The sequence below is a fragment of the Dromaius novaehollandiae genome, chromosome 23, assembly GCF_036370855.1.
Source record: "Dromaius novaehollandiae isolate bDroNov1 chromosome 23, bDroNov1.hap1, whole genome shotgun sequence".
NCBI lineage: Eukaryota > Metazoa > Chordata > Aves > Casuariiformes > Dromaiidae > Dromaius > Dromaius novaehollandiae.
This window is the reverse complement of record NC_088120.1, coordinates 8,250,698-8,278,569: the sequence shown is the minus strand read 5'-3', so window position 1 is coordinate 8,278,569 and position 27,872 is coordinate 8,250,698. Positions and strand designations below refer to the sequence as shown.

Sequence of the window (27,872 nt, the reverse complement as noted above, 5' to 3'; positions counted from 1 at the left end):
GTGTCCCAAATAACCAGGAAAAATACAGTTGTTGTTAGGACAGTTTATTCCAGCTTGTAAAGCAAGATAACATGCTGTTACGCTGAATAAATGCAGTTAGCTGTATGGCTCTATAAAATCACTTTTTTTACTTCTCACTGACATGGTTTTACTGACAGAACCTGAGAGTGTAGTCCTGGCTTCAGAGCAGATGACAGGCCAATTTTTTTTCTATGTGCAGACTAGTTTAACATAACTAATAAATCTACACATCTTTTTACTTTTAAAGATAATAGGAGTCCAACAGAATGGAAGGACCTCGCTCCATCTTTGTGGACTTTGACTCAACCCTCTTGTGTAAATGTATGACTGTGTATCAGTATATACAGAAGCTGAATGTGCTCCTCTGTAAAGAAAAACAAGACTTGAAAATGTTGCTACTTTGTTTTCCTCCCATGGCTATATGGGAGGAAAACAGGGCCTTGATTCTTAGGATCCTTAGGAACATTCCCAGCTTTCCACACATTGATGGGCCAACTGATTTCAAGACAGATTTCAAGATAGATATATACTTGACTACTGTGCTTAAGTGGTACCCAGGGTGCGAGTTTAATAATATGCACACAAGCATTTGTCAGCTACAAGATGATCATTAACACATGGGGTTTTAATACAAAAAAAAAATCCGCAAAAAGCATGTTTCTTGTATACGTGAATCCTCTGGTATTTCCTATGCAGCACTGTCAACTAGGAAATAGTTACTCTGTAAGGTGAATACCCATGCGTATGCACACACGTGTGCACACACACACATGCACACAAACTGCATATATATAAATAAGAATCTAGGGTATGAGAGTAGAATTCTTTTGTAAGGGTTTTGGAGGTTTTCCACAGATTTGTTCACAGATGTTTTGATGAGGATGCAGTGATATTTTTTTAAATCTTATACTATTTAAGTTTGGCATGTTTTCCAGTGAAAGACATTGAGAATTATTTTCTACGTATGAAATAAAAAGAGAGACATGAGTCTGAGTTATAGGGCTGAGACATTCAAAGGAATCCAAAAGTGTTAAATTCCTTTTAAATTCAATTAGTTGTAGATGCCTAATTCATTTAGGCTGTTTTGGTATACTCCCACGTGGGATTTACTCTGCTTCTACCCCTACTGGTATCTCTCCATGCTTATAAACGCTGATAGTAACCTGCCCTGTTTCAGAACCATATTTGTTCTTGACAAAGATGCTGTATTTTCCTGTGTCTTCATTGCAGACTTTCTCAATGGTAATTGTGACGACTGTCCCCTTCACATCCAATTTATAGCGATCTTTAAAGACGATGACCTTCTCATTTTTGAACCAAGTGATTTCTGGGTAAGGATCTCCAGATACGCAGCAAGTTAAACACAGGGTCTGTTGTAAAACAGATAGTAGAGATAGATTATGAAGGCATAAATGGGCAAAGAAATTCTGTTGATGTGAAATGAAGAAAAAGAAAAAACAGCATCAATAAAAATCCGTAAGGGTTGCTTATCTGTAACCTCTTTTGTTCTGATCAGATTTAGAACTGATTCACTGTGCAGTATTCATCAAGTAGCATACATATTTTTTTCTCAGGTCATTGTTTTATAAAATGAGTGATGATTCTTAAAAGGTAGCTACTATTTTAAAAGTTGTACCTCACAACTAGACTGAATTTCATTGTCTAGTTTGTGGCTCTGAGCAAATAGTGGTCCTTGATTAAATTTCATTTCTCTCTTTTGCAGCTTCTGTGGGACTACAAAGTTCTTAGATGAATGACTGTAGGTCACTTTCACAACCTGGGTAATAAAATGTCAGAACTGACAGTAGCCATTTTAAACACTATGGAAATTCGTCTAGATTTTCCGTTTCCAGAACTGTCCATCTCCTTCTCCTGATATACACCAATGTCACTGGGATTAATGTGACTAAATTCACTGGGCCTGACTCATATTTGTGCTACTGTCTTTTTACATATGTCGTACACTGTAGAGTGACACTTAAATAGGCATTCAGTGGATTTGGAATTACTTTAGAGGCTTGTTTTTCTACCTGAGGACCAGTAAAGGTGATTTTGACTCAGAAGTGTAAGATGCAGGTTTATATGATAGGAAAATCAGGTCCAGTGCTTAAACCACTCAATCTAATCTTGAAAACGAAATGGGAAGACAACAGAAAGGATCCAGCTGTGAAACAGACCTAGGAAACAGTAACACCTGCAACCTGTAAGAAAGGACTTCTGTGCCACAGAGAGCACGTGTATGTGCAGAAGCACAGACGTGTTTGGAAGCACCATCAGCGATGCTGGGGAGTGATACAAGCCCTGTGGAGAGTATCACCTCTCGCCTTTGGCAATTGCAGTAGCTCAGAAAGGCACAGCTGTGATCAGCCTGCCTGGGAGTGTACGGTAGGGGAAAGGAAGTAGTTCTCTTCCTGTCAGCCATTATTCTGGGTCTGTGCCAAGGCCGACTGTATGAACAGTTACTCAATATTACCTTATCCTCCATGATGGTGGCAACGTCTGGCAGACCTTGAACAACTCTGGCACGACCTGGGAATGAACAAACATGACCCCTTAATTTTACCTGTCAGTGTAACACTTGGCTTTGTTTGGCAGAAGAAAACATACAATATTGGTTTACTTACACTTTTCTGCTATTGCTGCTTCTCTGAAAGTGAAGAAGAGATACAATTACAGCAGTTTTACTTAATAGGTATGTATTCTCATTGCTTGTGAAAGGAAAATTATTCTCTAACAGGTATATATAATTGCACTTTTGAAGTTTTTTAAAAAAGGATTCTTCATGCTTGAACTAGTTAATAGGGAAGGGTTTTCTTAGCCAATTTATAGAACTAGAGGAAAATTTGTAGTGAAATGTAATTTCTTAATATCAGTAAATCTCATAGGAACGATAGAGATTCTCATATATCTGTTTAAAGCCTGATCTTCCAAATGATCCTGAGAGCTGCTACTGATAGTTTGATCCCCTCAGAAAAGGGCTTGGGATGGCACTCCAACAATCCTATCAGAAGGACAGTCCTGAAAGCTGAAGTGCTCTGAACCAGCGGAAAAGGTAGAACAGAGAAAGAAGCATTGGAGGCTTCCTCCTCAGCCCCTCGGGGTGTCTTGGGTCCGACGGGGGATGGCCACTGCGGCCGGCGAGACAGGGATTCCATCTCGTTCAGACAGACACACAGCCTGACAGTTTGGCACCTGAGCATTCACAGTTAGTAAGCGTGGAGGTTATTCTGGGATAAAGGTATATTTGTTAATGATCCTCTCCAACCTTCTCTTTCCCCGCCCCCCCAATCCATACTACTAAATGGCCACCACAGAATATGACACGCAAAATAGATTAGCTTAGCTGTGAAAACATTTGGGCAGAAACTCACTTTAGCCTTCTGTGCTCAGCCAGGGCATCTTCAAAAGCTGCAAGAACAAAAGTTTTTTTTAGGGAAAGGTGTTGTTTATTTCATTTGACTTGATAGATTGTGTAATGCATTATTGTTGGAATTACAGGTGTTTGTGCACATAACTACATATAATTAGCTACATCATCTAAACAGTGTATCTGCCTTAAGGAAATATGTATCTGTTTGTTTACTGCTGAAGTACATGGGGCCTGATGCTCCCTTTCCAAAGGGAAGTCCTGAGGAGGAAAAAAGCCTTCTTTGAGCAGTTTGGAAAAGTTTTTGTAGACCTGAGGCCACATTCTCCTTTCCAAGATGCCACTTGCAAGCTCCATTGGCCTATGGAGGAATCAGGACACATCCCAGGAGCAGCAGCCTTCCACCCATCCTTCCCTCGGAGTGCCTTATGCAGTAGCAGCAAGGCTCGCAAAAGGCTTCAACCTTTCTGCTGCTCACTCCTTTCTTCCTCTTCCCTCATTTCCTTTGACAATTCTCAGTGCACTTCACTGTCCTCCTTAACCCTATTTCGTGGCATGCTATCAGAGAACTGCAGCTCCATCTCAAATAAGGGAGAGAGGAGTCACTGCCTGTGATTTGAAGGAATCCTGGAAAGCAGCACAGGTATATGTCCTTCCTATAACAGCATTGTTTAACTCAGCTCACCTTGCCCAGACAAGTCAGTTGATAGTTTGTGAGAGTCTTTCCCATCAAATAACTCCAGGGTATATTTTCCTTTATCTGCATCTGTTGGGTTGAGTATGTGAAGCCAGATCTGATTCACTGTGCTCCCAGTTTTCAATCTCTCACGACTTTCTAGTCGTTTCTCCCTATGTAAACAAATTATATCATTTCAGTAATTAAGCGAAACTGCATAAATTAGAACACTAACTTTTTCTTTAGATCTGCTGATTAGAACAAGAGAATTGGAGTCAGGACTTCACTGCTAATTTCACCAACAGTTACATGCTCAGTCACTTTTGAAAATCTCACTAGGCACCTCTCTTCTTTTAGGCAGTTTGTCAAAGCTCTACAAACTCTACAAAAGAGCTCCTCGTTCTTATTTAGGAGAGTAGACAGAACTTAGACATTAAATATTTGTAAGAGTTTAGCCCTCGAGCATCATTAACATTGGCTTCCTTATGTACATCTTTAGGAAGTGTCTAATAAAGTGGTGTTTCTCTATTTTACCAGGATGCTATGAAACTAAATTAACTAGTGTTTGGAAATAATTTTGTAATGTTTGGGAATATTTGTTGTTCAAAGTGCGGTAAAGCAATCAGAAGTGTAAAGTAATAGAATCAAAGAACTTAAAAACCAACAACTTCCTCTCCTGTCTGTAACCGAGGTGGTTGTAACTGAGCATTCCCTCAATGCATCATTATTATTCTAGTAAAGATGACCACTTATAAATATTTGTGCAGTGCTAAGATAAAAATAACATGACTGCTTATTTTAGAAGCCCACACATGTTTCAGGATACAGAGAGAATTTTCAACCCTTTCAGTTTTCAGCCCTTACTTGGCAAATCTCCCATTGCCTTTAAAAGCTGCAGGCTTAGGCCCAACATGCTTAATCTCAGTGATAAACAGTTACAAGCAGCAGCATACCAGAGGCCTTGCAAGTATCTTTTGGGGACTTACTGGTGATACCAGGTTGTTTTCAGGTAGTCTGTGTAATACTTCACATCAGTGTAGATTTTGATGCCTTCTTCAGTAGGCTGAATTTTCAGAGGTGTAGCAGAAAGAGCTAATAGGGTAATTAAAAGATTGGAATTGAGGAGGACAACCAAGGAAGTCTGTAATTTTACATATTATGCAGATAAAATCCCAAGCAACCTATTAACATTTCTGCCTGGAGAATGTGGCCAGCCGAAAGCTAGATGGTATTCTGCCTCTTGAAGGCCATGGATCTTTTACCCAGCAGCCAGTAAAGAAATGTCAGCATCTCTTCTAGGGAGTGTTCAACACTAGCTTGGGTGCTCCTGTTCTTAGCAGTCTCATCTTATAGACAAGACCATAGAGACTTGGATCTCTGTTTGCTTTGATGCTGGAATATGAAACTACACCTGTGCCTGAGCAGAAATAACAGTGCAAAACAAGAATTAAACTAATGTTTCCTTTCTCTTTTGAGGTGAAAATAATCTCTCTTTCACAACCTCATGTAATCCTGACTTTACTAATGCTTCTTTCTGTGCATACCCAGCTGTTTATTGACCGCTCCCCTAGTCAGTTTGAGGGTACTTCTAATGCCAAAGGAATATTTAATTAGCACTATTGTGCTTGAGAGATTGACCTCTTGATCCAAACCCAGGGTCACTTCCAGAGCTGCTGCTCTGATCATGACACCTCATCTTCCTCCCCTTCTGTTGCTGTATCAGCTGATGAGAAAAAGACATACCACTGATCCTACACAGCTCCTTGAGAAGGTCTTCAAAAGCTGCAGAGACATAAAGATGGTTAAGTATCTATAATTACAGTATTTAGCAAATCACGTTTCAACTGCCAACTTAATTTCATTATGTTTAGAATATATTACATATAGTAATTATTCATTGTCTTCCTGTTGGGAAGCTTATGGGGTATGAAGTTCTTGCCAGTGACGGATTTATTTTTAGATGCTGGGCATTCCTTGCTATATTTAGATGCTTCTATCTTCCTTAACACTCAGTGTGTGCAACAGTGTCACAGAAAGCGGCTTTATGTATCAGGTTTAAATGATAGATTGCAGATGTCAGGGTAGTAGTTAATCTTGGAAAGTAGAATCTTTTGATTGCTGCTGAGTTGAAGTGACTGAAACATTACTGAACTTTTAACTCCAGTGCTTGACAGAATTTATATTGTGGTCATAACTGATCTAGTATATGTATACTATAGTAGATCGGGAAATTCTTTAAATTTGGCCAGTGATTTTTTATGCAGATCTTAATTCCTATGGATGCATGTAGATACTATGGTGATAACAGTGTGGTAGAAAGTTAGGAAATTTGTTTCTAAATCCGAATTGAATCCCAGGCAGGGGTGGGAATGTGTAATATTGCCTGATACAAGATTCTCTTACCTCCTTTTGTGAGATCAAGTTGGGTGTAGTCCTCTCCTCGGTCGTCTGAAACAACTGCTTTGTATTGGCCCTCATCTGCTTTGGTTATCTGGCAAATATATACACACATATAAAATATTTAAAAAGAGAGATGACAATGAAGTTCTAACTGCACCATCAAGCTTCCTTATTTCACCTCTGTGCTCTCGGAAGAAAAGAGTTGCAGGTTTCTAAGACTACAAGGGACATTATATCAGCTCGTCCAGCCTTCTGTATGGAACGGGCCATAAAATTTCATTAAGTTACTTCTGTAGTGAGTTCAGTAGCTAACTTTTTTTTGGACTAAAGGTCATCTCCAGAATAGACAGAAGTTTAATCTGAAAACCCGAAGAACCCTCACTTTCCTTTTTAGCCACTTTCAGAATATGTTAAACTTTAATAGCCACTCTCTGTTAAAAATTATCTCATTTCTAATGCAGATCTATCTGTCTATAACTTTAACTGGTTCTTGTTTTATGCTTTCTTTTGTGTTTGTTCAGTTTCTTTCATTTAGTGTGCACTACCCAAAGCATACTTTGAATGTTAATAATAAGATCAATCCATATTTTTTGCATGTTTAAGTGATATCACCAAAGCCTCTGAGCTGCTTTATAGTTTTCACCTTTTTAATCCGAAGAGTTCCTATCCCAGTTTGTTGATCAAACGCACCGCCTGTTCGTGCTTTGTTATTGAAGAACCATTGAAAACTGGTGTCTTTTCTCAGGTTTGTTGCCTGTTTGAAGTGAAGGTTTAGAAGTCAGGATCCCAAACACATTTTATTTCCGAATGCTTACATGTCCTTCTAATAAGGAACTTCATTTGCACTGGAGGATTGCCAGAGACTCTGGGAAATTTCTCTCTCTATTAAAATGTCTGTCCAAGATATATTACCTCTTACCTTTCACTGGCTTGCAAATAACCATTTGAATGAGCATTGTTCACGCCATCCCTTGAAATTCACATCTAAAATATAATGATAAAGGGATGCAACCATGCACAGTATGAATTATGTGGCTATATGTACCTTGCAGGTAAGCAGTACTTCACAGTTCTCAGTAACCTTCCATTTCAAGTTTTCTATAAAATGTGGACCTATAAAAGAAAATAAATGCCTCTTGCTATATATTCCCCAAGGTCTTACAAGTATTATGTATTGAAATGCCACCATCTAGTGGTGAATCCCAACAATGATCCCTCCAATAACTCAATCTGAGTTTTGCCTACAGTAGGCACCACAGCTTTTGGCATAGGATTGTCATTGTAATTTCCTAAAGTAACAGATCTTACATTTGTTGAGGGATCTTATCTTAAAATGTTGTTAGTAATGCTACCTAACTGTCCTTTATTTAATAAGTGTACTTTTTTATCCCTGTTAGAAGATTTTAATATTTTTTTGTCTGAAAGGACTGTTTAACAAACTTCCTTATTCATTAGTATAAGATGGGGGGGGGGGGGAATGTAATGATTCTTTTTTAACATATTTGGAGAACCGTGTTTTCTACCAGGAAGGTGGGTGGATCTTAACTACAGGGTATATATTCAGGCTGGGCAATTTTCAGAATTCAAGAATGTTCTGCATTACAGCACTGATTCAGAGGATACTTTGACTTTTAATTCCTCCTTAAAATGAGGACTCTTATCCTAGTGCATTAATCAGCTTAAATAAGGCAGTTAATAAAGGACAGTAAAGATAACCGTTTAGAGCTCTCAGTAAAAAAGCTTTGCTTGGGTTTTGCCACCCAATTAGCAATAGTTTTGGTAAGCCATTAGTCTTCAGGTTATCATACCCTGCTTTTTCTTCCATTCTTTCTGTTTTGCATGAGCCTCCTCTGCAACTTTATCAAAACCTGCAAGAACAGCAATGGTCAAAGTCAATAAAAATGCACTATTTCTTAGCATAACACAGTAGAGATTTCTGATCATGAAAGGTGTTGTAATGAGAGCTGTGCTATGTGTTTATAAGACATCTCTGGTGCATCAGTTACCTCCAGTCCCTATTGAGAATCTTTGAAGAGATTAGTACCCTTAATCTTTCATTGTACTGGTTTCTCAGACCTAATAGTTATTATCATGATGTAAATACATAGAGAAGTCTTTGAAGACCTGAGCATTATGCATTTAGGAAATGAAACAGGAGTTTTGACTGTATAAAAATGCAGACTAGAAACCCTAATTTTAAAATGTTTCAAAGGTAAGAAACAGAGGAAGGCAGAGAGTGTAGAATTTACCTCACTTTTAGACAACTGTATGTAACTTCAGTTATCTCTATTTCCTTTGTTGTCAGTGGAGAAAAATGGGCACCTTCAGAGCACAATTCATCTAATGTATTTTGTATTCTGACCTTAGCATACGCTGAATCGCTCTGTAAAGGTGCCTGTTTCTCTCCACTGGCTGTAAAAAGAGGGAGGTAGACATTGACATTTGTATAGACACATTCCATTCAAAGATTTTGAAAGCTTCAGAAGGTCATTTGAAATCACCAAACTGTTCACAAGAACTAAAAATGGACATAGATACTGTTTGGGGAAGTATATGAATGAGGATCTTGTTACTTTCTATTTTTAATGAATCAAAAAACTTCTCTGTACTAGCACATACAAAACCCCTATACGTTCCATGTTCAGGTTTTCTTTGTTGCTTGGGCTTCTCCATAAGTGCAATTGGCTGATTTCTTTATTGCATTTAGTTTAGTGCAGTTAACTGGGTGTTAAATACACTGAATTTTCAACCTGATACTGTTCTAAGATAATCATCTGGTACATGTCATACAGTTTACTGCCAATACACAGAGTTTAGCATAGAAGAATAATATCTAAAACATCTGGAAAAAATATTGATCATCCCATGGCTATTTTTGCTGTAGCAGACCATGTTTGTGATCAGGGACTCTATCTGGAAGACCAAAAGCTTTGATTTGTGTTAAAGAGAAATTCAGATGGTTTCTTACATGATTCCTGGACTTTAAATATATGTGCTAAAATAAAGATTTGATCTCCTCTCTCTTGATGTGCCACTATAACTGTGGGAAATACTTTGGGACCTTAAATGCCTAGGAAACTTTCCACTGAGTGTGGCAGTCTTTATAGTTGATCCTGAATTTTCACTTACGTTCATCCACAAGGTCTAGGGTGAATTGATTTTTAGCTTTTCCATCTTGCAGCTGGGCTGTGTACGTCCCTTTATCATCATCACAGAAATTCTGGATTATAAGTTCTACCAGACCTTTTTCTCTGACAAAGTTTATTTTATGTGTCTGTGTAAAACAAAACAAATATGATAAATTGAATAGTTTTTTTCACAGAGGAACTATTCAAGGCCAGATCCTGGCACAGTATCTTTTACAACACTTCAAATGGTCTTTCCCTCACCATACAGGTATAATGAAGCCAATACACTTGGATATAATCAGTGCTCCAGGAGCTGCCTCCAAGTCAATTTTGTTAAAGAGTATTTTTTCCAATATAAATAAAAGTCTATTACATTTGTTTATGCACAGAAGTATAGTAGAATTGCTTATAGCAGAACTCTTATCTGGGAGAAAGTTTCCCTTAAAACCACATGATACAATAAATTCTTTCTCATTGTATGTTACAGATTTTTCAACTCACCGGAATCTGTATGAGTTATAGTATAATGGACGTGTTGCACACAATTACTTATCTGTGGCATGTAATCACATATTTGGGCAATGATGAGTAATACTGCCATCCCCTGACATCATGTAAGCACTACCGAACCTTTTATTCATACACCCTGAAATCTGCCACATGCTTAAACATAAGTACCATCATCATGCTTTACTACCTTGTTTGCTCTAAGCAAATATTATTACAAAGAGCTTAAAAATACTTTCTAATCATGCATTACCATGTCAGTCCTCCAGTGTAGAAAAGACAGTTCTTATAATACGTAAAGCCTTCCATATATTTGCTACACATTGCTTAACCCCCCCCCCCCCCCAAACACGGTAATAAAAGCTCTGAAATTCTTTGGATTAGTCCTATCCCTTCCATCTATTCTCCTTGTTATCTTGGCATTGCTATACTGCATTTAAATGATGGGTGAATTAATTATATTGCTCTTCATTTCATTCTGAACTGTTCTCTACTCCAGTCCTATCATTCCAAATATTTGAAAATGATATAATATTAACTTGATATGGGAGGACAAGGAAGAGGCTAGACCATTTTTCTATACATATTAGAAGACAGGAGTACACTGTAACACATGATGCAGTCTTACTTCCACTGACTCAAACTGAGAAATGAATCACTTTCATCTGCTCTTAGAAGTCCTAAGATTTATCCATATTCAGTTCAAAGAAATAGGGTGGAAACCTTGCAGCTGTGCTTGGTATGGCAGAAGAAAAATACTCTGTCTCATTGTCAGAGACGGTATTTCTTTAGCATCCCCTTAAATGGCACCAGTTAATTCATCCAGGACAAAGCTCTTTGTCCTGCACAGATGCATTTGTAGTATTGGGTGAATTACACACGGCTGAGCCTTGTTATTGCAAAGTCCTCCTGCAGAAGGGGAGTCTCTGCTGGGGCAGGATTGCCGGAGGCAGCCTGTCAGTGCTAACAGGAAAGCAGGGTAAGGAGTGGACTTTCTGTAAGTGTTACCACTGAAGTTTCTGCTGGCCAGAGCACTTAGGGATATTATGCTCTCTTTAACTAACAGCTTCTGTGCTGCAGCTGTACCTAGGGCTGGACAACTTGAGAATCAGACAGTTATGTTTGGCTTCCTGCTTATGCGTGGTGGGAAATCAAGCCCTAGAGTCTTCCAAAAACAGCCATCAAAATGTCTGATGGGAATTTGGAACCTGGGCAATGTACCTATTTGGTCTGTATCCCTGTTAAGCAAGGGGAAAGTAAGTCACATAAATGCTAGTATTTAAAAAGTACATACTGGGGTGCTTGTGAGCTCCTTCCCATTGAAGATCAAATGCAGCTCTGCCTTTGGTGACAGCTTTTCAACCTCTAGCCACAGCCGCACTTCTCCTTTCTCGAGAACATCAATGTTCCATCCAGATATTAGCTTGATCACTGGAAAACAAAGAGAAAGGGGGCCCCAGGGGAATTCCTATGCAAATCACACAGCTGAGGTCAGCCAGGGTTATGGCAGGTTCCCCTTTCAGAGCGTGTATCTGCTCGTCACAAATGCAGTTGTTGCTTCTTACTGGTGCAACTTACATGGATTCCTGATTTCATGGCTACGTTTCAGTAACTTGTCCAGATCTGAAATGCAAAGAATAACAATTCATTTAGATTAGTATAACTAGGCCAAAAGAAACTCATTGTATCAATATGGTTTAATATGTCAATGGATCTTTATTTATATCAACAAGTTGATAATAAGTACAAAACATTCCATAGCACAAGGGACTAGAAGAGGTCGTGAAGGTAATTCTTCATTATGTCTGAATAAAATGTTGGTAGTAACAAATCAAGAAACACATTAAGAAATTTTAAATCGCTGTGATATTGTATTGTGCCTTAATTCTGAAATCTAAAGGAAAAATTACCTTTCAGGACTGTGGAGTCTTTCCTGTAAAAGAAACTGCCCTTGGGCCTTCAAGGAATGGAAACATCTTTCTAAGGATACCACTATCATGAAGTGATGTCAGTTACTTTCTATTCCTTTAGGAGGAGCTTTCTTTTATGCATTTAATGCTATAAAATCATGACACATCAGGTTTTTGTTCTTGTTAATTATTAGTTTTTACCTTCTTGTGTTAATGTACAGCTGGCAGAGATATCATCATCTACATCTGTGACCTCTACTGAATATACACCCAGATCCTTTTCTGATGGGTCTTTCAGGATAAGCTTAGATCTTAGGAAGAAAAATAAAAATAAATCATATTTTGCTCATAAGTGATACTTTTTGTAAGAGAATACAATAAACGCTGGGTACATTTGGAATGTCAAGTAAAGCACTCATAGCCATTTGTATGTGACACTGAGTAGCAGGGCCATATTAGCCATATGATGGCAGAAGCTTCTCTTCTGTGACCAGAAGGCTGCACGGAATGCCCTGTTTCATGGGCACCAGAACTGAGAATCAGGGACAGAGAATTCCAAAACTTCCATAGTTTATTTGTATTTTAGCTGAATATTGAAATGAGAGGAAAACATTTGGCTTGATGTTTTTCTCAGTGTTTCATCGGTTCTTTATTCCGCAGTCTACAATGAATTTCTCTGTGTGCCTTATCTACTCACTCATTGCCTTTCTCTTCAGTTCGAACTCTGTCAGGATCTGGTGGTCCTTCGTAGTCCTTTGACCAGATAAATTCAGAAGAATCATTCTTTTCAGGAGCTTCAAAAGCCATGTAAATGAAACCCTCTTCATCGACTCCAAGTTTGATTTCATTTGTGCCTGTATAAGGGGGAAAAAAAAGGCATTCCTTAACAAAACAGGGCAGGGCTTAGTTTCTGGATATCTGACCTAACCTTTTACTTTGTATATGGAGAAACACAATAATGATGAGTAAATGTAGATGCAGAGAAACAGATGTTTTCAAAAAGCCAGAGTGTACAGCAAGAGTACGTTCGTTTGGGCAGTTTGATTTGCTCATCTTTACTTTGACTGAAGCTTTTTCTTGCTATGAAACATGTAACTAATATTTACTTAAAGCAGCTTTTTACTGGAAACATCTTAGTGTTTACAGACTCCTCACGTCAGGATAGGTGTTAGACACTCTTTTGTACCATTGCTGTGGATATTGTGATAAAGTATTTTTCTTCTAAAGCAAAGAGTCAAATTCACCCTTGGTGTAAGTGCAGTACATAGTATATATGTACAAATAGTACATATATTTGTATGCATCAGCTACAAGGCAACTTTTAACATCTATCTCCCTCTCTTTTGTTTGTGCAGCTGCCATTCTGTTATACAAGCTTTTGTTGAAGCAGGAGGAGGAGGAGGGTTAACTAATCAGTATGGAAGACAAATCAGCCAGGGGGTTGGACGCTTGCTGGAAAGGTAGGTTCTGTGTTCTGCTCCACAGATTTACTTATTGATGTTTTGCAGGTTGTGTATATCCATTGTGTGTCTCAGGTTTCTCTCTCTAGTTTGGGAAAGTAGTACAGCTCTACCTAGCAAGGTTGTTGTGGGGATAAATACTTTACAGATCGTGTGGCATTTATGATAATGGGGATCAAAGAAGTACTCTGGACAGACTTTGGACAGACTCTTAATTCAAGCTAAAAGCTGTGCAACTGAGTTGATATTTTTTACTGGGAGATGTTCAGCACGGACAATCTGATCACTCTTGCTTTCATACCGGGTTTGGTTTTTACCACCACTGGATCTGAAGGGAGAGAGGGAGGACCAATTCCAGCCTTGTTCAGTGCTCTTACTCGGAAAATAAGTGATTTCCCTGTCTCCAGGCCTGAAACCTGCAGGAAAAAAATTGCAGGAATTAACATAGGCTAAATGAGAAGCAACATCTGGATACCAGGTGCATATACAAACCTTCATATGGGTGCTGGCTATGGACTGCTTATTTATTTGCTTCCATTCCTCTGATCCTTCTTCACACATGTCCACATAATATCCTGTAACTGGACCCGCTCCTGTGTACAATGGTGCTTTCCAGTGTAGCATCAGGGATGTGTCTCTTACTTCAGTGAACTTCACATCGTAGGGAGGGCCTGTTCAACAAAGGTAGGCTATCAAACATTAACATAAAAAATGCAACTAGGTGCCCTCCATTTGAGTCTCAGATTAGAAGGCTGAGAGTTTTATGATAACAGCTTAATAGCAGGTCCATAGTAATCCTTTCTATGGTAATTAAACAGTAGATGGTCTAGACAAAAAGCATTCATCAAGTGGTTTAATGTTGTTTCCTTTGGTGTAATATACAAAGATATTGAGATATTAGATTCAGATTCTTCATACTCTGGAAATAAGGATATTATTAAAAATACTTGGATGCTCTATCTGTGAAATGTAGAAATAATACATCTGGAGCTGAACTTCCCTGGAAGTGTTTATATGCATTTGTATGCTTGGGCCCACCATAACACCATTAACTCTCTATAGTTTTCAGAAGTCCCTCAGATTCAGAAAAAAAGTAGGGAGATTAGCTAATATACCTGGCAGGTTTTTTTGGCAGCTGTTTTTACATCAGACATACCTGGTTCTGGCATTGTCCATTCCTCACATTTGAACAAGTCGCTAGGTTCAGATACTTTCCCAACACCAGCCATATTCATTGCACAAGCCCGGAATTCATACAGATGTCCTTCCTCAAGGTTGCTCACCTTTGAGTTCAGAAGCACAAACAGGTTATTAGTACAACCTTGCTTGGTAGAACAGGTTTGCAGTTGCAGTCATCAAGATATAGCCTTATGATGGTATGAAGAGAGTTCTAGAAGAGCTGAAAGGGGAAAATCAGCTCATCCCTTTCTATTGCTAATTCCCACTGTGCCTAAAGAAGGATACCATTATATCTGAATTTAATACCTTGTAAACTCGTTGAGGAATTGGTTGAATATTGACTTCATGCCAGTCTAGTTCAGATGCATCATGCTGATCTAGGAAGTAACCCAGAGTCTTTGTTCCTCCTTTGCGCTTTGGGGGTTTCCAGCAAATGGTCATGTCCGTCTTCCCACAGTTTAGAAGAGCAAACCCATGTGGTGCAGATGGACAAGCTGCACAGCGAAGTGAGAGAGAAAATAGGGTATTGTTCAATACAGGTTTGAGATCTAGGGATCAGGAAAAGAGATGTAGGTACTGGATGAACTGAACTGAGGAAATCTCTGTGTTCATATCAGATGATTCTATTTCTTTTAAGGCCCCTTAATACCACTTTTGCAGTGTGGAAGTATTCTCAACTGACCAGATTCTTATGCAGATACCACAAGAAAAGTCATGGACAGGTCTCAGGGCTTTTTTGCATGTTGCTTTATGGCTCTTCTGGTAGAAGAGGTGAAAGCAGTGGGTTGATATAATGGAGAATATTGAAGGTTGGGTATTGACTAATGTGGTTGGTAGCTTTTTCATAATTGTGTGTAACTGCTGATGGGGTTTGTGCTAGAGAAAATCGCAATGCTGTTTTCAAGATACCAGGATAATACTGCACTTAAAACGGTCTCTTGTCCTAGTGCCAAATGAATACTGAAGATGTAACACACTGCTAATTCAGAATGCTAATTAACTATGTCCACTGTTGACAAGTATAATTGATGACAGAAACTTCAGGGTGCAGGAGAATCAGTTCCCCTTTGCATTGCTTAGCTGCTCAACACTATTACCATTATGTCTAATAATAGCTGTGCATGATAGATACATTTTTGAGGGATTTTTTGTGTGTACATGTGAGCGTGTGTCACTTACCAATAGCTGGCCTTACAACGATAGGATCTGTTTCTGGTGAGCTTTCGCTCAGTCCTGCCTCACTGACAGATTTCACACAAAAGACATACTCTTTTCCAGGCTGCAGCCCAGGAACAGTAAATCTAGGAGAGAAAATTAGTATGTTTACATTTGACTGTTCAAAGTGCAGGCAAACAGTCTTTTGAACAGACAGCATATAAATTTTAATAAAGTATTACTATTTACATTATTTGCCATTACAGATTAAAGTGCATTGTGTCATAGAAAATGGTCACTAGTAAATCAGTCAGGAAGTGTAAATCAGATACTGAAAGGTGTCACGCTGCTGGCTGGCACTACCGGTAGAATAAATGGGAATTTTTAACGGACTTTTTCTAGTTGGCATTTGACCCTACAGCTAGAGGGGTTTTCAAAATCCTATTTGGCAGTGACGCCAATTTACTCTACTGGAAAACAAGCAAAAAATTGGATGTGGTACTACTAATGCCACAAGGCCTCTCTACCTACTGCAGATTGGCAGTATATGAAAATATACGCAGACTTTGCTATCAGTCTAGCTTTGGATATAAAAATGAGTCAGTATTTGAACAGTATTTCATTCTAAAAGTAGGGCATGGTGTTTGCGTGTGTGCATGCCTCTGTGTGTGCAGAGAAGGAAGTTCTTCTTTTATCTGAAATATGACTCCAGCCATTAGCAGAGGAATCCAGGTTGGCACTCTGTGTTCTGCCAATGGAGTGTAATAGCTGAACTCACTTGTTACATGTCACTGGCTTATTATTGACAGTTTGCCATTCTTCTGTCCCAGTCTCCCGACAATATATGTAGTAGCCAAGAGGCTCCAGACCATCTTTTAACTTATCCCACTTTAAAACAACAGATGTCTTGGTGTCTCTGAAAGCTAAAACCTGAGATGGAGGCGGCAGAGTAGCTAAAAAAGAAAAAATACAGAGAAGATACGATATTTTCTATTTATAAATTCAAACTATTTTTCATAATTGAGTTGAGTCGTTTGATCTATTCACCTTTTCCAGAGCATCATTTTTAAATTAAAGCAAAATGCCATGGACATTGTTCCAGTCTACAGCCTATGTGTATATGTGTTTGGGTTTGTCGTGCCGCGTACACCTTTCCCTTACAGCCCATTGATTTCAACAGAGTTACATCTGCTTGTGCTTCTCTAAATCAGAGAAAAACAGTTTGAATGAGCACTGGGGCAGCTGTAATGTGGGATAATGTGAAAAAAATTAAGGAACTAGTGCTCATCTCTCTGCATACTGAAAACATGGGCATGAATCTTTTTATCTCTTACTCTAGTCAGCTCAGCCGTGGGAAGAAAACAACAAGTGCCGAAGACTGCTGTTTTGTCTGAAGCCCCAAGAAATGGGCCCCTTCAGCAGTCTTGGCTATATGATTCCTTCCAACACTGGTCTGTGTAACCTCTCTCTTACACAGTGCTGGAAGCCTATTTGTAGTGAATACATGCTTCAACAATTTCTTATTTTATTAAATGTAATTCCCCTCTCATTGCTTGGATAGATTTACACTGCACACTGACCAACTGCAAAGTAATTAAGCAAGGATTTAAGTCTTTAAGAGATTTCCTGATATCAAAGCCACTGCTGTGTAATAATACATCATAAAGTTTAAAGGAAAGGGAGGAAAAAGCCCACATGTTCATTTGATAGCATGTCTCCTTTTCCATATCATTAGCGTAGTGCATATTAATTAAATTATTACCCAGTTTTTCTCCAGCAGTTATGGGCTCACTAGGCAGGGACGGCTCACTAATTCCGTACTTGTTAACAGATCGCACGCGGAAACAGTATGATTTTCCTTTAACAAGATCAAAGAGTGCAAATCTTGGGGAATTAACTGGCATATCCAGGTTAACCATTTGCCAGGAGTTGCTGCCTGCAATTGACTGTAAAGAAAAAGGTGATGATTTACAACTCATGAAAGCTCAAAACCCTCCTGAGCGGTAACAAAGTTAATTTTTATGGGAAAGTAGCTTTTAAAAAATAAAAGACTTAAATTATATATTTATTATTGGTATACTCAAACTTTTCTTCCTTGGCAACAGAAGCCATCTTTGCAACAGAAATGGTACAATAGGTGGGAAATGAGTGTGTATGAAAGGAGGTCGGTAGAAGATGTTCATTAACCAACAAAAGGATTAGAGGTGAGCAGGGAGGTGAACCACTGTGCAGCGCTTCCCAGCTCTCCCACACTTACTGGCCCGGCAAGCAGAAACAGTCTTGCTGTTAAAGCTCTGCAGCCATTCTGTGCTGTAAGACTCATTTGTTTATTCTTTGTTAGTCACTGCTACTTAAGTTAATGTCAGAGCTGGGATTTTAGCTCTAGTAAACTACAGAGCTGGAGATGGGCTGTGCAGGCCACTTTTGAGGCTGTAGTTCTGCAGTCACCCACAGAGAGCAAATAGCGCTGTAGAAGCAGTAGAAATTTCCCCACAGCGTGTCCGCTCAAAGTGTCTCACTCCAGGTAAGGGACTGAACACATTTTCAAGGGAGAAGGGTGGTTCAGCTTCTTTGCCTCCCTTCTTCTGCTTTATGCCAAAGCTATCAGGAAGGAACATGATTATATTGGCCTTTTTATGACAGGGAGGAAACCTGTCTCTTAGGAATGGTTACAGCTCATTTCCACAGGCTACACTAAAGAGGCACCAGCAACTAATTACATTCAGTAAACACAGACCTGTGCTGTAGGCCACCTGAGAAATAAACGGTTCTGTTTCAGGAGCAGCAACTATTGCTCTTCTGTGTGGTATTATTTTCTTACCTTTTCCACGTAGTAATTCAGTGGCTCTCTACCTCTTGGATCTGGTTCATCCCAAGCCAAGGCCACGTAATCTTCTCTGACCTCACTTGCGTGAACGTTGGTGGGTGGCAAGGGAATTTTAATATGTCCTATGGGAAGTCAGAATATTTTATTTATTTATAATGTAAAGCAAAAAATAAGTTCTTTTAAAACAGATTGTTTTCCTGCTGTAAAGTAAGATTCTTCAGTGTAATGCAGGAGACATAAACCCTTTGGGGACATACAGGCAAACCAAGGTTATTACAAAAGGCTGTTCCATTTAGGATAAATTCTAAGTCTTGTGCACCCTTACAATCTTGTTTCACCAAAACAAAGAATGTTTTGTTTTTAAAAGCAGCCTAAAAATCTGAATTCCATTGTTGTAATGAGACTAAGGATACTAACTGCCTAGCTCACATTTGAAGATGAGGTTGTAATGCTTCTGAAAATTTCATATATTTTCCTTCCTCTGCTTTTACATAAATACCATGCTACACCAGGCTTAGTCCAGCAGTATCAATCTAACAGTATTGGCTGGCTCCATTATATTTTGGAATGCCTCTGTTTTCTTGAGGTGTAGGGATGTGTTTTCCTGAGTGTAGTTTTTCTGGAGTCATGCTATTACTGATCTCACGGTTCTGGAACAATCATTTCTTTCTGAAAGAAGGGTTTAATATAAATTTGAAATTACCTTCCAAGTCATCCTTGAAAATTTCTATTGTCTTGCCAGCATCGTATGGAATAACTGTAATGTAAAACAGGACAATGTTATGCCCTAAGAGAAGATGCTTAGGGCATGTAAAAAAAAGAGAGAAACCAGAACTGTGTTATTTCATTGTACACATAATTATGTATGTTTCATTACACATGTAATGAAATGTCATAGCTGTGGTATTTTGATCTTCTCCCTTTCAGAATAGTACTACATGGGTTCGGCAAAGGTGCAGTATGGCAGTACGTAGCAATGATATTTGTGAGAATAAGGAGAATCTAGACAAACTGTGGTCAGTTATATCTGCAGCCTCATAGTGTACTTAAGGGGAGTATTTTCCTGTTTCTAGTACGTACCTGTCACTCTTTTGTTCTTTCTGGGGTCGTATGTAGTAACTGGATCACTGCTTTTTGAAGGAAGACTGATGCCCTGTTTATTGACAGCCTTTACTCGGAACTGGTATGTCTGACCTTCAACAAGGCCCAAAACAGGGAGTCTGCAGGTTTTCACAGGCTTGTCGTTACATGGCACCCAATCCTCTGAACCAGCATCACATCTGAAATGAAATAAAGCCCATGCTGTTCCTTCATGTTTTTTTCTGCAACATAATTATGAGACTTTTTCCTCTAAGATGATTAACATACAGACCTTTCAACATAATATCCCAAGATTGGACTTCCTCCATTATCACTGGGTGCTACCCAAGAAAGAATCAAGCAATCTTTATCTATATCATGGCATTTCACATTGAGTGGGGATCCAGGTGCACCAGCTGTTTCTGCTGCAGCATCTATATAAATACCAAGCCATAGTGGTTAAGGTTTTTTCTTCTCTGTACTGAATCTTTAACTCAGACAGTAACTTAATTTTAAGTGTGTAATACATTACTGTCCCAGTAATACAAATCACATTTTCTACTACCTAAATCATAGCTGAAATTAGGATTTGGACATTCTGTTAATTTTGCCCACGCACAAAATTGGGAGACATTTTCTTGCCAATGAGGTTGTGAATTCCTTTATGCCGAGGGATCAGGAAAGGAGCTTTTGTTCTAAGTAGGAGAGAATTCTGTTTATACCTCTAACAAACACATAAGTAGTCTGTTCTTTGTATCCATCCAGTGTGGGAACACGAATAGTGTAGAATCCCTCGTCTTCTTTGTAAGCACATGACACTGTCAGAGAAGCCTCCTGGTCTTGATACTTTAATTTCCGGCATTCCGAATTCTGCAGCAACTCACCTGTGAAGTATGAAAAGGGATAAAGAAACTCCATCTGAACTGGTAGGGTCAGGAGTGGCATGTTTCCAGATGCAAATAAAATGCAGAGCAAGATTAGGGATCTGTAAGACACTCCTGATATTATTACTCTGCCTCTGCGTTGTAGTCATGGACTCTAATCCTACTTTGCTGCCGTCCCACTGTGTTCTGTTTGTGCACAAATACAGAGCAAAAAATATGGTCCCTGAAGAGCTTGCAATCCAAGCAAAAAAGAGTGGCAAAATACGGCTTGAGGCAGATTAGTGAGTAAAAGGTACTCAGCTGCAGGGGAGCTCTTCCCACCGAGTAACTGGATGCTCTGATGTCTGCCGTGTATTTTACCATCTCTGCCAGAGGATGCAATACCACTCAGCATGCAGGATCTTTTGCCTGAGTGGCCCTCCAAATCGGAAAGCAGAATGGCACATACTATGCGTTTTGTATGTATTTAATCAACTCTGGGAGAGCTCAGAGACACAAACTAGCCAAATTCTCTGTAAATCACGAAAATTCAATGGGTCCTGCTACTTTCACAGCTGATTCTGGCAGGAGGATTGGAATGGCAAGAACAGACTTACTGTGTCACTTCCGCTTCCGCAAACTTAATAGGCCAGAAATATTACCCTGTTGGCTAAGATTGACGTCCTCGATTGGCAGCAGAAGAGTAGAGGATATCCAGAAGGTTTTTTCACTAGAGCGCCATTGGCCTTACAGCGTCAGAGACTTTGAGCTTTCAATGTATGGAGCTAAGGCTCTTAAACTCTAATTACACACATAAATAAGTCACTACCTTCAAAGCATTTTAGTGCTATCATTCCTTTACAAATAGGAAAGAGTACAAATTAAATAATAACATTTGTAGCTAAAGAAGAGCTGAGAGCAGCTCAAGAATCTGAATTCCAATTCTCTTCTGTAAGCATTATGTCACAGTTAAGAGGTCAAATGATATATTCATGTACGTGTATAAACTTAGCTGTTGCATACAAACCATCTCTGAACCAGCTAATGTCTCGCTGGTGTTCAAGTAGATCGGAAGAGAAATAACAAGACAGGGTGAAAGGCTCCTTTTCCCTTGAGAATAAGGGCTTCAGTGAAAAGGCAAAATCTGCCTCTCTGGCAATGAGAGATCCTGTGAAATGAGAGCAAAATACGCATGATAAAGAGACTTCCCAGACCCTTCTTCCTATGATGATGATGATGATGATGATGATGATGATGATGATGTATTTAGAGTGGTACCTGGGCCTTGCACTTTTCATATGAAGTTAGGCTGATAGGAGAAGCTATAGCTCAGAGAGAAAGAATCAGATTGCTTCAGGCTATAAAAATCAAAGAAATAATAACAGTCATTTACTCACTTCTGTATATTTCTGAATCAAATCCTGACTCCTTTCCATAATATTCTGTAAGATAAGAAGAAAATACATTTAGCAAATCGTGTAACAATGTTTATCTTCCCCCCAAAACATACAGTGATACTCAGTAAAATATTTTGTTCCCTCAAACAAGCACTTAATGTGAACCTTCAAAGCCTCGTTGTGTGGTAAAATATTAATCCATTTAACAGCTGATTGCCTTCACAAACATCAAGGATGCATCTACACAGGAAATTACTGATATGACTATACTGGTATATCTGTACTGCTTTAAGTACTGGTGTGCAGTCAGTTATTCACAAATAACAATTTTTTTCAGTTTGGCTTTTATCATTACAAGCTACACTAGAAGAAGCTACTGTTATACTGAATAAGAACAGAGTAGCTACTCAATGCCACATACAGCACAGAAAAGGAAAGCAAAAAGTGTCAGTGTCATAAACATTACTGGAAGTAGAATATGGCCAAACCACTATATTTAAACAGCCTCCCCTTACAGAAGATGGTATGGGATTCTTGAAGACTAATAGTGGCTTGGACTTCCAGATTTAGCCAAAAGAAAGGACATCCGGAACTACAGACTGCTCTGAGGTACTGAGGTCATTCCTGAATCCAAGGGAAGAGTGTCTCTTGCTGAATCATTTATTACAACAGCCATGGATTCTTTGGAGGCATCACACGTGAATGCTGACCCACTTAACCTTGTCTAGCCTGTGGGAACTGCTGGGATCACAGCACAAAATGAAGTAATTTGGAGCTGGAATCTAAGAACAGTTGCATTTAAACAGGATGAGATCGAGATACTTTCCTATCTTTATGAGCCCAAAGACATGCACATAAAATAATACCATTTATGTTTTTCAATGAATGGAGCCTGACAATAGCAGAACTCATAAGCAAAACATGAGGAATGAGTGTTAATGGCTGAAGAGGTAGGTCATAGAAAGCACAAGAAGGGAACCACAACCTCATCCCAGGTCCTGTGAGTCCCGCAGCGATGTCTTTGGGAAGAATGAACTTGTGCTGTAGGGGATCACCAACCCCGAGACCCTCCCCTGGCATTAAGGGCATTCCAGACAGTGCGGGGCCCAAGAAGAGATGCCATCAGCTTGCCTGGGGGATGAGGAATGTTTCCAGTGGAGGCAGGATTAAGGCTTTCGTATAGTCTCTATTTTCAGAATGTTAAATGCAAATAGCAAAAGGAAGAGTCATGTTACTGGGATGGCATTAGACAGGCTCAGGTCAAGGGAGAAGGAAAGTGTGGGCCTCTCAGCAGCAATCGCAAAGAAGATCGTTAGCAAGCTGTTTGAAATGCTGATCAGGCCTGATGAAGTACAGTTTCATCAGGCACTTAGAGATCAAGAGAGCAGTCCCGTCCAAGGAGGTTTTGTGTGACAGACGACATGCACATGCACACACACACACACGCACACACACACACACATATGTATGTATTGGAAATGTCAACAACCAAACTATGGTCCCATGAGAGTGAATTGCATATTTCTTAAAGCTTGATGTAATTTCCCTTTTAAGTACTGGTAGTTTACTTCCTTCCTCATAGGTCTGATTTTCACTTGGGCAGAATGTGTATATACAGAGTTCCTGCCACTTATTTTAAGATCAGCACAGATCCAAAGAAGCAAATCATGTATTCACTCTCGGTGGTTCCTGATCCGAGAGAGAGGGAGATGGTATTCTGTGTAATGCTGCACTCAGAGTTTCCCATGGAAGCCACATTACCTGTTAATCAATTTCTTGCTTATCTTTAGAAACGCACCAGACTCTTTCTCAGCCCATTACGTATAGGACTGTATGGCTGTTTCATATCAGTCTGGAAGAAGTAAGTATCTAAATTTAGTACAACTTCAGCAGAGTGGAAGGACAGCTGTGTCCATATGGAATCTGAAAGATTTTGCCTGAGTCCAGAAGTGACTGAGAAGGAGAAGCCATCGTATATATCAGTTGGTAGTAGCTGAATATTATTTCATGCAGTTGTGCTTAAACCCCCTCAGTAATAAATAAGAGAGAAATTCTCCCCTCTTATTTACAGGGGACTTACTTCTCTCTCTGTTTTCCCAAGTGCTTCTATGTTCTTATGATTTAATTTACAGCATTGAAAATATGTTGAAAAATCTCAAGAATTTGAAAATATAAAACAAAAGGAACATTTTCTACTTACTCCTGACAAGCACTGTAGCAAATGAATAAGCCTCGCCGTATTGATTCTTAACTTCAACACTATATTCAGCAGAATCTTCCATGGAGCATCTGGAAAAAATTATTTTCCTTCCTTTTTAGGTTTTAGTTTTTGTTCATATTTCAGAGATAACTTAGGGCAGGACAAATTCAAATGGGATCCTCTTTAATCCCAGAATTTAGAAGCAGATACTTCCTTTCAATCAAGAAGCTGTTTTTCCTTTTGAGTGCAAGGATTTCTTATAATTAGTGGCACTTTCTTTCTTGATATACAAAAGCAAAATATTTCAAGTAATGAAGAAGCAAAAGCCCTGTGGAACACTTGGTTTCGCTGAAGACAGGCATTTGTACTTATTAAATGTATAGCACACAGGGTTTTAGTCCTAATGTCATTCTGATTACGTCGATCCATCCCAAATGGGATGGATCTGGCAGGTCTGCTCATGAAGTGCTCTTAATGTGTATGGCATTGCCCTGAATGACAAAACTTTTGCCATGCCTAAAAAAGGAGCAAAGATTAATAAGGCTGTAGGATTTTGTACTCACCTCCAATTATTTAGGTTTAAATAAACACAGTATTTTTTAAACCTCATGAACTGCTGTTGAGATTGCTTCCTAAGAGCAAAGATTTGGCTCAAACATAGCACACTAAAGTCAAACAAGATCAGACTCCCGAAGAATGATCTTTTTTGTTTAGCAAACACAAACTGGGCTTTTCAGGAAAGTAGGCCTTATTCCGGTAAAAAAACAGCTAACTCAGAGACAAGAGTACACGCATTACCTGCTGATGTGCAGGGTGAGCATACCAAACTTGTTTTTTATCCTGTATTTCCCCACTGGGGTTAGGCGAGGATCAATGCGGACTCCATTTTTATACCTAGTTGAACACAAAGGTGACATGCTGCTTAAGAGGGGTGAAGAAACTGGTAAAATTCACACCTTATTTTAAAGTTAACAGTGCCAAGCACAACAGGGGCACAACAGAACAGAGGAGTAGACAACAGTTCCCTCTTTTTCAGCGCTCATCCCACATCAAGCTAGGACAGCCTTGCAGCCAACCTAGATCCCATCCCGTGGTGCTGCTTGTGCCTCTTCCCCCGCGCAGCCCTGTGCTGCTTGGAGGCTGCCTGCGGCCGCTTTGCACTGGCTCCTTGCTTCCGCCTCGGTCTGTGCTCCCTGCTTGGCAGGTTGCAGTTTGAGCAGATGTCTCTCGCTTCCTTGTGTTCACTGGGGATCTGTGGGAGGTTCATGCTCTCTTTGTGCTTCGGATAATTCGAAGGGGTTGTTCTGAGAGGACACAGGACATCGGGAGCTCTGATAGTAGGGGAGTTAGCTGCCTACAAAGTCATTAGTAATGCACATGTTTGCATACTTCAGACCTTCTATGGGAGGGATGGTCAGTGACTTTAACAAACTGATCAAAGTACACTTTGCAGATTGCTTTCGAGGTGATCTTTATTTCTGTCCCTCCATTGTTAATGGTAAATGCTGCGGCCAGGCCCAGTATATAGCACTTTTTCTCTTTTGTAAATTTGTATTTGTAAATATTTGTAAATTTGTAGAATTGTGTTTGTAAATAAGCAAAGCTGAGTAAACAGAAGAATTGCTTTGTATTTTACAAATTGTAGGAGCTATGGCAATTTAATGCCAAAACTTTTGTGGTATCCTGATTGGTAGTCAAACCTTGATGGTGCGTATTTGTGCAAAGATTTAGCACTGGCAGGAGATCCTGGTTTGCAATTAAACCCTCAGTTTGTCTGATGGAATACAGCACCAAGGGAAGCAGGGAAGTCAATCTTTCTGTGCCAATTCATCAACATAAATGTCAGTCCTATTCCAAAAGGAGCCCCTTAGGACAGTCCACTGTCTCCAGGGCCCACTGAATACTTAGCCTCTTTACCGAACCTAACAGTGGAACTGAAGAAGTGACCTAAAATTGAAAGTGTTTTCTGTGAATTCCTCATCTCTCCCTTCCTTCTTTCTAACAGGACCCAGATGTTACTCCTCTGGTTGCTTCCCGAAATGCGCACATGCTTTGTTAGCCACATGGGCAGCGTCAGTCAGCACCGTCAGCTGACGTACCAAGTAACCTGTGGCGGGGGGGAAGCCAGGACTGTGCACTCCAGCTTCACTTCCATCCTCTCCCAGACCGCGTGTACTCTGAGTGGGATCCAGAACATAGGTGGTCTCCCTGAACGCAGCTCAATGTATTCCTTCTCCATGCGTGCCTTTTCTACAGCCTAGAATAAGGATAGAATACATAAGAGCAGTGGAAAGGGATTATATTCTAGTTACACAAATTTGTTTACAAAAGGGATGTGTGATGATGCTTCAAAAGCAGCAGTAGAAGGTCCTGTCCTTATTTCTCATGGTTTTGAGGTTGTCTTAAAACCTGATCAGGTTTAGTATCCTGTCCAAAATGCTAGTTCGTGTTAGCAGTTATAATCCTGTGGGCATTTCTGCTACCCATAGAAATGTCTGATTTCTTTCTACATCTGACCTTCCTCCGAAGGGCCTTCCGGTCAGCTCTCACACGCAGCAGTCTGCAGTTCCTAATAACTTCTTTTTCCAACTTTTCCATGTCATTCCCAAACCGAACTCTCTTTTGTCCCCTCTGCTCTAGCTCTAGGATGGCAGCTTCTCTTTTTAGTTTGTAATCCCTGCAATAAAGAATGTTAGAAAGCCAACGAAAGTTAGAATAATGGTTTTGTTTGTTTGTTTGTTTTTGTTTCATAGCACATACGTTTGGTTAAGTCGAAAAAAGCGCTAAGGACAGAAACACCAACTCGCCCGCAGTAAGGGGTACGATGACAGGCAGTCATGCAAGACTGCAGAAACCAAGCAGTGCTGCCGTGAAAGATTCCACTACCATGGCACAGGAAGGGGATCTGCTATTTGGACACTTTTAGTCCTAGGCAGGGACCTGGGAAGGATTAAAGGGAGGAGGGATGATGCTGACTACTTAAGCTGTTCAGCCACCACAGGAGGATGGTCAGCAGAGTCATTGCCAAGATTTTCTAGGGAGGAGGGGGGGTTCCATCTGTTACCATTAATTTATTTATCTGGCTCTGTATTTTCCATTTATTCCAATGAAACTTAGTTTCTTTCAAGTCCTTGCTCATAAGTAGGGAGAGGTTGCTTATCAGCAGAGGTACCAAGACAATATAATATGGTTTTCTGTATTTTAGCTGAGAACCGGTGTTTTTCTTTCCAAAGGAAGAACCTCTTGGTTGAACCTGGTCTTTTTGCTTCCAAGAAAATGAGTTGGAACCTGTGACATTTACATGCAAAGGTGATAGTGCATATCACGTTTGTATTTGAGTTAGAATGATTTCTGACTTACGGTGGGGTTTCGGAGGTCAAGGCAAGGGCAGCTGCTATGGATAATTCTGAAAGGGTGAAAGTCTCTTCTTCCTCACTTCCAGAGGCAGACACACATAAAAGAATCCAGAGAAAGTTAAATAATTTCACAAATTAAAAATTCAACAAATCTATGAATGTCCAGTACCAAGTGTAATGTTTCAGAAGGTCCTCTCTGGACCTGATGGACCTGGCCTGTCCCTAACTCTGTGGCTTACCTGGTTTTAAACTTTTTCTTTCTAGTTGTAGAGGTCATTTGCAAGCTCTGTTGCCTCTCTTCCTTTTGCTCCTCCTCTCTGTGGTGGAAGAAGGTTCGGGTTCCCAT

General features: G+C 39.7%; 1 protein-coding gene across 1 annotated transcript; it reads right to left on the bottom strand.

The window, feature by feature from the left end:
* Positions 1–447: 447 nt before the first annotated feature.
* MYOM3 (myomesin 3) lies at positions 448–27,872 on the bottom strand. Its single transcript, XM_026098183.2, has 36 exons — positions 27,766–27,872; positions 27,531–27,605; positions 26,688–26,847; positions 26,270–26,427; positions 24,969–25,064; positions 24,171–24,259; positions 21,971–22,015; positions 21,601–21,741; positions 20,433–20,594; positions 20,003–20,144; positions 19,711–19,910; positions 19,334–19,387; positions 18,625–18,752; positions 17,566–17,749; positions 16,582–16,756; positions 15,828–15,949; positions 14,955–15,142; positions 14,626–14,752; positions 13,962–14,140; positions 13,771–13,885; positions 12,707–12,863; positions 12,211–12,320; positions 11,678–11,722; positions 11,394–11,530; positions 9,594–9,738; positions 8,273–8,332; positions 7,510–7,577; positions 7,108–7,218; positions 6,468–6,555; positions 5,808–5,846; positions 5,051–5,156; positions 4,074–4,237; positions 3,393–3,429; positions 2,646–2,668; positions 2,495–2,550; positions 448–1,391 (listed from the first exon to the last, which is right to left on the bottom strand). The coding sequence occupies exons 1-36, from the start codon at positions 27,870–27,872 to the stop codon at positions 1,128–1,130; spliced, it is 4,257 nt and encodes a 1,418-aa protein (XP_025953968.2). The 3' UTR covers positions 448–1,127.

What these genes read in the sequence shown, in the direction of transcription:
- MYOM3 (XM_026098183.2), bottom strand. Translation starts at nt 27,872, where the DNA reads ATGGGAACCCGAACCTTCTTCCACCACAGAGAGGAGGAGCAAAAGGAA. An exon ending in TGCTACAGTGCTTGTCAGGA is followed by an intron (nt 22,016 to 24,170) that starts GTAAGTAGAAAA and finishes CTTATCTTACAG; the next exon opens with AATATTATGGAAAGGAGTCA. An exon ending in CTGTACATTAACACAAGAAG is followed by an intron (nt 11,723 to 12,210) that starts GTAAAAACTAAT and finishes TTTGCATTTCAG; the next exon opens with ATCTGGACAAGTTACTGAAA.